At 39.6% G+C, this 12206-nt stretch overlaps 1 protein-coding gene across 3 annotated transcripts in view; it reads right to left on the bottom strand.

Annotated features, from left to right (window-relative positions):
- Positions 1-12206, bottom strand: part of EXOC2 (exocyst complex component 2) — a 163452-nt gene that overhangs the window by 107008 nt on the left and 44238 nt on the right. For all 3 annotated transcript variants that reach the window (XM_001507743.6, XM_007669078.4, XM_029053831.2), the window contains exons 7-10: positions 8747-8827; positions 5272-5417; positions 5099-5180; positions 4123-4225 (exon numbers count right to left, since the gene is read on the bottom strand). In XM_001507743.6, the coding sequence (XP_001507793.1) occupies positions 4123-4225; positions 5099-5180; positions 5272-5417; positions 8747-8827 (412 nt within the window). The remainder of the gene's footprint in view (positions 1-4122; positions 4226-5098; positions 5181-5271; positions 5418-8746; positions 8828-12206) is intronic.

Raw genomic sequence — 12206 nt, 5'->3', positions numbered from 1 at the left:
ACTGACACCTCCTACCTAACCTGATTTCCTACTACAAACCAACCCTCACGTTTCACTCCTCTAACACCAACCGCCTGTACCTCGATCTCATCTATCTCGCCGCCGACCCCTCGGCCAAGTCCTGCCTCTGGCATGGAACTCCCTCCCCCTTCATAGCTAACAGATAATAATAATAATGGTGGTATTTATTAAGTGCTGACTATGTGCAAAGCACTTTTCTAAGTGCTGGGGGGATACAAGGTAATCAGGTTGTCCCACGTGGGGTTCACAGTCTTAATCCCCATTTTACAGATGAGGTACAGAGAAGTTATGTGACTTGCCCCAAGTCACACAGCTGACAAGCGGTGGAGCCAGAATTAGAACCCGTGACCTCTGACTCCCAAGCCCATGCTCTTTTCACTGAGCCACACTGCTTCTCATCTTCGCTGACGGATGATCACTCTCCCCAGCTTCAGAGCCTTATTGATATCACATCTCCTCCAAGAGGCTTTCCCTAACTAAGCCATCATTTCCCTTCTCCCATTCCCTTCTGCCTCACCCTTGCATTTGGATTTACACCCTTCATTTATTCTTTATTTATATTAATGTCAGTCTCCCCCTCTAAACTGTAATCTCCTTGTGGGCAGGGAACGTATCTCTCAACTCTGCTTCCTAGAGGCTTAGTACAGTACTGTGTACACCGTAAGCACTCAAATATGATTGATTTATTGAACAAGTGAAGAGAATAAGCAAAGTAGGATATTCAAACGGCTGGTAAGCTGAATCTGGGAAACTGAAACAAGGACAACAAAACATTTTAAAGATACAGATAAACAAAGCCTTAGACAATGTTGCATCCCAGCTGAAAACTGCAAAAACTGGCAACTGGGCGGTTGCTGTGAATATATAGACCAGCATGGTTCAGTGCAATCCAGAAAAGAACAATTCTGAGCCTAAGCTCCTTAAGTATCATTAGACAAGAAGCCTAAAGTGAAAACAGCACTAAGAGGAAACATGTCAGCATGATAATGGAGAGTCTTTGTGTATGCACAACATGGTTTGAGATTGTAATTCCTTCTCTAGTTGCACAGGCTCCACTTAGAAGAAATGGCCTCTGATGTTGAAATTCATTAATACAAAGGACAACTATACAGGTTTGTGGTATGAATTGCTGGAAATGTTTCCCTAGATTCTGTTGAAGCAAGAAGTGAAGGCCCTTAGAAATAGATTTTGCTATTTTTTGATTTGGCTACTGATGATTTCATATTTGGAATAATCAAGATGCTTGCACTGCCACTCCCTCCTCTGGCTCTCAGCCTTTAGGTCTTCACTGATCACTACCTCTTCTAGTGGAAAATGGGCCCAATAAATTAAAGGAGATGAAATTCCAGTTAGATTTGTTTCTAAACTATGGGCCAAACATGGCTTTTGTTTATCCACGCCGTCTCTCACTGTGGATATTTGAGAGTTAGCTTTATTTGTAAGTATTCCACATTCGCTTGGTGTGGTACATAATAGAACAGGCCAAAAGTCACTTTGCCTCACAATTTCATTATAATGTGGCTCTCCCACTAAACTCTATAAATGTGCCAATATCAGCTGCAGCTGCACATACCATCTCTGCAGTTGGCACTTTAAAAATATTTTATGGTATTTAAGTGCTTACTATGTGCCAGGCACTGTACACTGTACTAAGCGCTGGGGTAGATACAAACTAATCAGTTTGGACACATTACACATCCAACAAATAGCTCAGTCTTAATCCCCATTATACAGATGAGGTAACCGAGGCACAAAGACTTTCCCAAGGTCACACAGCAAAGAAGTGGCAGAGCGAGGATTAGAACCCAGGTCCTTTGACTCCCAGGCTTGTGCTCTATCCACTAGGACATGTTACAGATATTCTTCAGGGAACAAGAGGCTGGAAGTGTGAAAATGAAGACAGAGGCAGTACCCATCCACTCCATTATTACAAATCCCTGAAGGCAAGAGCCACACTAGAAAATGACATTATCTGCTTATTTGGCTTCCTGATTGCCAACCAAACTCTTCCTACCATGCACTGTTTCCTCTTTTTTTTTTTTCTTCTTATGGTTAAGTACTTACTATGTTATAGCAAAATGGCAGGCTCAGGTCATAGTTCTTCCCATCTTTAAAAACCTGCCACAATCCCACCTCTTCTAGGATGTTCCAAATGTTGGTGCACATTTATAAAGCTAACATACTGATTTTCAGTGACTGGTTAGGCGATCATTACTTCAGAACTTGCTTTTCATTTTTCTAGAAGATGCTACTGATCTGGAGGCCCTACTAACACTCCCTTTCTCATTGTCAGTATGAAAGAACAGATCCTTTTTACATCTATCCCATTTCTATTTTCCACTTCTTGCCTCAGTATCCCAAACTTCACAATGTCTTTGTTCAAGAAGAGCTTCCTCTCTCCTCAAGCTTTACACTAACCTGGACTTTCTGTTGCAGTAGTCTGCCAGCAACTTTATGTTGCATTTTCTGAGATTATTCTTCACTATGACTTTAAAACGTTTATTCTGCCCTCCTGGATTTAAATCATTTATTCTGCTCTTCTAATGCATATTTCCCCACAAGAGGAGAATGGAGTGAGAAAAGCCAAACAGCTCCCTGTCTGACTCCTGGGAAGCCAGAGAAGGTACAAAGAAATAAGGGGGCAAGAAGCCAGAGCATACAACTACACAAGCACAAAACAGTTGGCCAGGAGGCATTTGGAAAACCAGCACTTAAAGACTCACTTGCCTGAGGACAAATAGGACTGGTAGAGGCAAAGTTGTAGGTACACACACTCAAATCAGTTGTTGACATTTTGATGATGATGAGAGAAGCGGTATGGCCTGGTAGGAAGGATATGGCCCGGGAGTCAGAGGCCCTGCATTCTAATCTGACTCCACCACTTGTCTGCTGTGTAATCTTGAACCAGTCATTTTAACTTCTCTGTGCCTCAGTTACCTCCTCTGTAAAAATGTGGCTGAAAACTGAGCCCCAGGTGGAACATGGCTTGAAACCACCTTGATTAACTTGCATCTACCTTAGTAGAGTGCCCGGAACATAGTAAGTGCTTAACAAATAATATTTTTTTTTAAAAGTAAAATAGGGGTCCAGAGCAGAATGATGGACATAGAAGATGAAAATGACCTAGAGTGCCAATATACTAAGACTAAAATGGCAGTTGCTGAAGTAGGGCGAAGAGAAGCGGATTTATCTCGACTAAACCCTGACTGCAACTGTATGAAGTTGCTTCTATCAAATCTTTGTCTTCTCAAGCACACCAGGAGTTAGCTTGCATTTCTCTGGAATGGAAGAGAAGCTGTGATCTATTTCTTTCTTCACTGCTGGACTTAGTAGCTGAGTGCAGGGGGCAGGACAGTGGCAGAACAGGTTTTCCCAGAGGATAACAAGGCCATTGGGTGGACAGGAAGAGGAGGGCAATGACCCTATCAGATAGAGGAAAAACAACTTTCCTCAGGACTATCTAGGGAGATCAGTACGGCTGTAGACTCTGAAGCCCCAAACCACCTAAAACTCATGTCTGCATCAGCAGGAGTGGAGAGTGGTGGGTTGAGAACTGGGTGGACACCAGTAAGATAAATCCTGAAGTGTGGGCCAGTGGCAAGAGATGAGGTGGTGATATGTCTCCCTTCTTTGTTCTGGGTAGAAGACATGGATTTACCTTGCAGCAGGTTCTTTGGAAGTTCATCTGTAATTGCCCTTTATAAATTACTTTTCAATTATCCAAGGGGCTGTTTTTGCTATCATCCAAGTCTCTTTCCACTGCTAATCCTTTGTAGAGGGATGTCCAAATTTGAGGGAGGAGGAAGTCAAAGTATTTTACAAGGAAGACATATCTCTATCTTTCTTTGGAAATATAACAGTTTGCAAGAATGAGAATACAGTATGTGAATAAATATTTTCTTGTGTTACACTCAGGGGGCATGATCAGTCTAGGAAAATTTTAAAGGATTTAAATGAAACAATTCAAGACTAAAATCTGAAACACAATTACATCCCAAAGGAACTAAATTTCTAATAGTATGGGTTTTTGTTAAATTTAAACAATATCTTGATAATGTACACCCTCAAAGAAGGTACTAAAGTATTAGATAAGAGAATCACCTTATGTAACGTTTTTGATCATGTAAGGTCGATGGAGTCTCCAGTAATTTGTCTAGAAGTAGTTCTCTTAAGGCTTCAATTCGTGTTTCTACTTCAGCATAATCTAATAAAAAGAAGCACACAAAAGTGTTCCCAAATGTAACTGAAGCTGAAAAGTACATTTTTCCTATATCCTCAAATGATTATTCAATTAATTTAGCAAAATATTATGGCATTGTCCCATATATACAGCAATTTCACTCGCCCACTCCTCCCCACAAATACAAATAGTGTTATTTGATACTAAATGGTCAGAGTAATTTCAAAACTGTTTATTAACATCAACATCACTACTCTAAATTACATTGCTCTGATTGAGCAGGGAGAGTCTGAAATCTGGATTTTCCTGTATAAGGCACTAAAGTTAGACTCAATATGACGTTACTTGACAGCATCAGTTAATGAGATATAGAGCAAAATTTTAAATCATTTTGGTTTTGCATTCTCACCAGCTACCTTTTTAACAGTTAAAAATCACAGTTTAAACACCTCCTGGCTACCCTTTGTAGAGATGCCTGAAACGCATCTGAAAAGAAACCAGAGTAACAGAATAATTCTCCCCCTAGCCTGTAAGCTTGTTGTGGGAACCAACCCTGTTGTACTGTTCCTTTCAAAGTGGTTAGTACAGTGCTCTTGCACACAGTAAGCACCTAATAAATATTTATTGATTGACTGATATTAAATTATGCTATGTCTGTGGGACTCTGCACTTGACGCTCCAGAAATCCAATTAATACTTACTCACCATAACTAAAGGAAACTACTGATTTCGGTTTTGATTTACTCCAAGTGTAAATCCACAGCTAGAAAAGTTGCTAGAGTTGTTTGAAGTAATATATCCATAAATTTAAACTCTTGCAACACTTCAGACAATGCATATTTCTTATTTTTCCTATTGAAGGGCAACATAAAACTTAAGTCTTTAAGAGATTCTTACATTTCTTGAAAACTTGAACTTCCGTTTTTCCAAAAAGTGACTTGGCTTTTTCATAGTCATTGATGACGACATCATAATCACCCTTTAAGATAAAGGAGCATTGTGAAGACCGTCAGTAAAGGAAAACAAGGACTTTTTTAAAACTACATACATAAATTAAAAGGCAGCTCTACCTTTTGAATATTCCTTTCAATATTAAGAGGGAGGTTGAAAAGAAACTTGAACCGCTGAAGAACGTTAAGTGCATTTCTAGTTGAATCTGCCTTGTCTTTTCGACCTAAGACTTCTTGAAACAATGTATCAGCTGTATTACTTGCCCCTATTTTAGAAGAAAAAAACAAACGGAAAAAGGTCACTTCAAAGCAAACTGAAAATACATAAATGGGCCCTAAAATTAGTGCTGGGTAACTATGGCACTTTACACGAGAAAAGAACAAATTTTTATTCTTTAAATCTGAGATTTATTAGAAATATTATGTAGCTTGCTAAAACAACTTCAGTGTTGACAGGTTGGCTCTTTGATGTGGTGAAACCTCTGAACAAGTAAAAAACCCACATTTTCCAAATGTAAGTGCTTTTATTTCACTGTGGTGACTGAGTTTGTTTTGGCCACTATGCTAAATTGTTCAGTCAATTAGCACTCTAAAATAATTTGATATAGAATGTGTCTCTTTAGGATTCAACAAAATTATTCAAATTAAATTCCACTGACATTTAGTTAGCAAGGAATTAAAGCTCAAGGAGATGCCTTTTCCTATTAGAATGTTAGCAATGTTCTCTTACTAATATTAAATGCTAACTTAGTAAAAAATGTATAACAATCCAGAAAAACTGTGTGTATTGCACTCTGATATATTAAAATCTGGAATAAACATCTATTTTTATATACAAATCAAGCAACAGTTCCTTCAATTCAGCAAGTCAGACATGATGTTATTTTTACCAAAAAGAACTCATAACTTTGTGAACCACAATAATAAAAAGACTGTTTCAGCAAGTACAATTTATATTATAGAAATACTTCAAATTTTTTAACTAGTAATTTTTTTTAACTTGGCCAGAAGGAAAGTAGAGAGGAAAGGGAAAGGTAAAAATGTCTTGGTCTGTTTGCTCACTGCCTTTAGAACATTTCTACATTATCTGGTCTGGTGACTATACTTTAAGCAAAAATGAAAAAAATGACATCAGTCTCACTGGGTGGCTTTCATGCCATATTCTTTAGGCAACAACGTGGGTGGCCTAATCATGTTAAAAGTCATCTTTGAAAAATTGTTTTATTTAAATAAGGTTTAACCTGGGTTGCAATTTTAAAGACTTAGTGCAAAAACTTTGTTTTGTCAAGATGGTAGTCTTCACTATATGCTCCTTGATGTAAATTCCTTTGATTTCTAAAAAAGGTCACAATGATGGCTTAGGAGAACATGTGAAAACTGACTAGGACTAGTGTCCTTCTCTTTGGAGAAAATGGTGAAATATTGACTAATTTCTTTTCAGTAAAAAACTACATGAAAAAGTGAAAGACTGAAAGATGGAAACACATGGATGTGCAGAAAAAAATACTGATTTGCTACTTTTGTGACTAGTTTTATAAAACAAAGGCCTTTCCTACAGTATGAGAATTTTAATGTTATTAACAGGGCAGATCACAAATACCTAAAGGAAAAAAAAGTAAAATAATAGCATTATCAAAAAACTAGTTACATTTTATGGCAATGAGAAAAAAATACAATAAAAGACCCAAGGGTTTCAAGCTAAAGACTGATTCCAAAAGGCTTAAAATTAATAAACACATTAGTTCACAGAAATGGGTTTAAACCAGGTTAGGAACTAGAAATTAAAAATATACAGAGGACAATTTATAACAGATGGAATTATAACATACTGAAAACATTTCCTATAATGAATTCCAGGGTATTCACCTTACACACCAAGCGATTTGTAATCTTTTGATCGTTTGTAGATTCCAACTCAGTAAGTGCTTATGAAAAATAGGAATAATCAGCTTATTGATAAGCAAGACTGGTGATGCCAGACAAGAGCTCCATGTTTACAAATATTCCATTTAACTAATTAAAAAGATCAAATTGCTGTCTTTCAGGGGCTGAACAAAGGACAAAACAAAGGGGAAATTGCCCTGGGTGATGGGATACTGCCTCTTGCTTCCTCTCCCCCCAGCCCTTATTTACATACACACAAAGACACACACACACACACACACTGCCCCCCTCCCTACCCCCCCCATGCTATGTCATTCCTTCATCCTTGGAGTGCCTGCGGATACAGAGAATGGGTTTTCCATGGATGCTTCTGGGCCTATGGCTTATCCCCTGGACTAAGGATGGTCCTGGGAAGCGGGTGCTTGGGCAGGGAAGCGGGTGTTTGGGCAGACAATGGCTCACATGTAACTGGCATTTTCTTGGCTGTGGCCTCTCTAACATGCCTCCGGGCTAATGCCCTTCAGGGCACTTCAGAGGTCACCTCTCAGCAACATTACGTTTAGCAAATTGTGGAGTTGATCCAGGGGTGGAGAGTTATGACTTCACTGGCACAGTGGCCCGGGGCTGCCATTAGCCCAGCAAGCCACCCCCAGGTATCCTTCAGGGTCCCTTTAAGCAAGCTGAAGGGCCAGAAGATTCCCATTCATTTCTCTCCACCCAGAATGCCAAGATACTTGAATCACAGTAATAAGAATGGTAAAAAACTGGAATTAACAATTGGAAGCAGCATGGCCCAGTGGATGAAACATAGGCATGGGAGCCACAGAACCTAGGTTCTAATCCCAACTCCAACACCTGACTGCAGCCTGACCTTTGGGCAAGTCACTTCACTTTTCTCGACTAAGTTTCCTCAACTGCAAAATGAGGATTCAATATCTGTTCTCACTTCTATTTAAGCCCCATGTGGGAACTGTATCCAGCTTGATTACCTTATATCTACCCCAGTGCTTAGAATAGTGATTGACGCACAGTTAGCGCTTAACCAATACCCCAAAAAAAAAACACCCCTCAAAAACCAAAGACACTGAAAACTGTCTCTCTTGCCCCTGTAATTTTATAAAATCTTTTAAAGGGATTTCTCCTAACATTTTCCCATAATTTTCTGAAAACATGAAGCAAGGAGGTTGTTTCAAAGAAGTCTTGTTCTTATGTTGGATCATAATCCTTGATCCAATCCTTGCGATGGATCATAACCCTCAAGCCTTCTACAAACTAAAAAATAAATTATTTATAGTATATGGGGTGCAATCTTAAATCTCATTCTTACCACATACAGTTTTGATGTTTTGATAAGCAAAGCAGATGTTGCCAATACTAACAGTGATTATTTGAAATTGTCTTTTTTGGAAACTGTCTTGCCTAAAGTTGCTATTTTTTGGCTATTTCTAATACTATGTGCACTAATCTCTCCCACCCCACCAATTTTTGTCTTTTGAAAAAGTAATGCACAAACTATGATTTGCCACATGTAACAGTTCATTCCAAAAATGAACAATCTTCTAAGAAGTATTTTTCCTTTTTGTCAATTGAATCACTGGTATGCAAAATAACACTAGAATAAGCACTGTCCACTAGGCATCTACATTCAAGAAGTATATTAAGGATCATTACCAAGTCCATAAATAGTTTCTGGTGGAAGAAGAAAACTTACTGTTCAGTACATTCTCCAGTTTCTGCGTCATAGATCCTTCTACTTTTTCCGTTCCATCCGCTTCCAGTTTCTGATGGATGGCTGGAATAAACATCAACTTAAAATGCAGGCCATTTTAATAGTAGGAATATATTATATCAAAATGACATTTTTAAACAATTTTTTAAAGGACCATATTATTTTCCCCTTGTTAGACAGGGCAAGCGCAAACACGCACCCTTTGCAGAGTCACCAACAGAGACAAGCTAAAGTTATTCATGGTTTAATTTTCTAAAAATAGACATAATACATAAACTATACTGCCTGTGCTTTAAGCAGTAAAAACAATAGACATTAGCTAAAAAGCTTCTAGACACAGAATAATAGAGGTTTATATTGAGAGTCTGGCTCCCTGAAGTCTATAACTAATGCCACTGCCATAATGATGTGGAAACTCACCTTATATTTCAGTTTCCTTAACTGTAAAATGGGGGGATGCTACGAGGTACATGTAACAAAGGAATCTGGATTTTGGGAAGAAAATGTGAAACAATATTGACCTGAGACTGATAAACGTGGGAAAAAAAAAGCTAGGAATGTACCAACCTACATCAGGAAAACCCTACATATATTCAAAGATTTCATCTCTGACAAAGAGATTGATGCAGAACCAGAATTCTGCTAGCTAAGTCACCTTGGACAGTCTTCAACTTATGATGCACTTGGCTCTGTCCCCTTTAAGTATTTCATCATACTCACACCCTCAGCCCCACATCGCGTAGATACATACAGGTAATTTATTTTAATGTCTGTCTCCTCCTCTAGACTGTAAGCGCATATGGACAGGGAAAAGGCCTACCAACTCTGTTTTATTGTGCTCTCTGAAGGACGCACTACAGTGCTTTGCACACAGTAAACGGTCGATGAATACCATTGATGGACTGACATTTCTAATCACGATGAACAACACTTCAGCATTTCTACATTTCCAGCTTCTGATTTGCAACATACTAGTTTCAAATTAATACCACTATCTAGCTGCTTCTAAGGCAGTAAAAGCATAGTACTGTGCTTTTAAGGAAGAAAAATATTCTGGAGGAATCCCTAATCTAAACAGTGTTTTTTTTATAGCAAAGTCCAGCAGAGTGACTCCCAGGATATATGGAGCCCAGCAGCCCAGTGACGAGTACAAACCCATCAGTGGTATTTACTGAGCACTTACTGTGTTCACAGAGCACTGTATTAAGCACTTGGGAGAGTATCAGGGATTGCCTCTTGGAGGAGATGGAATTTTAAGAAGGCTTTGAAGGTGGGGAGAGTGGTGGCCTGTTGCATATGAAAGGGGAGGGAGTTCCCAGCCAGAGGGAGATCAGGGGCAAGAGGTTGGCAGCAAGATAGATGAGATTGAGGTACAGTGAGTAATTTGGCATTGGAGGAGTGAAGTGAGTGGATTGGGTTGTGTAGGTTATCAGTAAGGTTAGATAGGAGTGGGTGAATGGATTGAGTGCTTTAAAATCGATAGTAAGGAATTTCCATTTGATGTGGAGGTGGACGGGCAACCACTGGAAATTTTTGAGGATTGGGGAGATTTGAACTGAACTTCTTTTAGAAAAATGATCTGGGCAGCATAGTAAACTAAGGATGGAGTGAGGAGAGATAGGAGGCTGATGCGGTCAGTAGTCAAGGCAGGATATAATAAATGCTTGAATGAGCATAGTAGCAGTAGGGAGGGAGAGAAAAGGGTGGACGTTAGCAATGTCGTGAAGGCAGAACCGACAGGATCTGGTGACAGAGTAGTGGATGAAAATGTTAGGTTGGGCGAAAAAGCAAGGATCAGCAGATTGATTTCCCCAGATCCCTCTCCCCTGTGCACAGTCGACACACTTGGATCGATATGCTTTGGGCATTTGGTATTTGCTCCACCTTCAGCCCCAAACCATGTATGTACATATCTATAAATTGTTTCTTTATATTAATGTCTATCTCCCATCTAGACGGTAAGCTCAATGTGTGCAGGGAACATGTTTACCAACTCTGTTGGACAGTACTCTCCCAATTGTCAGTAAGCACTCAAATTCCATTGATGATGAAGTTGTGGTCTGATCAAGCTCTTACTTCAGTGTTTTGCACAGAGTAAGTGCTCAATAAATATGATTGAATGAATAAAACCCAAGCTCACGCTGACTATTCAAATACCCCATCATCAAGACAGCTAAACGTTAAGCTCCTGGAGAGTGAAGAAATCCGCAAGGAGTTCTGTAGTGAAATTTCTGGTACAGGGAACCCAAACCACAAACCCCAATATAAACAAGGAACGGGCATTTCTTTGTGATGCTTTATTATGGGCAGCTGCCAAGACATATTGTGTGGCCAAGCAAAGACAAGAAGTCAACAAGACTGGTTTGATGCAAGTGAATCTGAGACTAAATATCTACCTGCAGGAAATCATCTCCTGTGTCAACCACACCGCACAACACCCTAAGACCTACCCCTCAGCTTCAGGCAAATGCGGCCTGTGGAATCCCCGGTCTATCACGGAAGGCTTCCCTTCATCCTTGACCTATTCCTGACCCAGTCACTGCTCTTCCACAACATCACTGAAACCTGGCTCTCTTCAGACAACACTATTCTCCCCTGCCGCTTTCACTGGGAAAGCCTCATCTTTTTCCACTCCCCTAGGCTCGCTGGGAATGGGGAAGAATTTGCTTCCTTCTCGCTTCCCAATCCCGCTTTTGCGCCATCCCACCTCCCCCATCCCTTTCTTGCCCTTTCTTTGAAGTCCATATCATGTGATGTTGATACCATAAAATTGTTTGCTAATGGTAACAGGTATTATTTGTCTGACAACAGTTGTGGGAAAGGAATGTGTCTATTGTTATTCTATACTCTCCCAAGCACTTAGTACAGTGACCTGCACAGAAGTAAGTACTAAAATAATATGACTGAATGAAATGTGATTGAATGAAGGTAACTGGACTGGACAAAAACTGAATATTTACACAAAATCAACTACATCAAGTTCTCCTATAATATAGGGGCTGCTTTCATGGAAAACCCTGTGTTGGGAAAACTTGCAGCATAGTACTCTACCCTATTCCCAACACCATTTTTAAGAATGAAGGAGAATGTACATTAGCTGTTTCTCCCAATGTCACATTGCCCAGTATCCAAGCAGGCTCATGTTCACTGACAAATATTCACTATGTCCCTAATACCTTTAGTGTCAAACTACACAGTATATCAGTCAAGTAAGGTATGTATTGAGTGCTTAATGTATGCTGAGATATGTACTGAACACCTGGGAGATACAATACATACAATGGGGTAGGTAGATATGATGTCTGCATACAAGACGTTTTCAGACCAGAAGGGGAGACATATTAAAATAAATTACAGGTGGATACACCAGTGCGGTGGGGGTGGGATGAAATTCCAAGCTTTGTGGGCAGGGATCTTGTCTACCAACTCAGTTGTATCGAAC

The sequence above is a fragment of the Ornithorhynchus anatinus genome, chromosome X3, assembly GCF_004115215.2.
Source record: "Ornithorhynchus anatinus isolate Pmale09 chromosome X3, mOrnAna1.pri.v4, whole genome shotgun sequence".
NCBI lineage: Eukaryota > Metazoa > Chordata > Mammalia > Monotremata > Ornithorhynchidae > Ornithorhynchus > Ornithorhynchus anatinus.
Note: the sequence above shows the minus strand (reverse complement) of the source record. Positions and strands in the feature narration are given on the sequence as shown.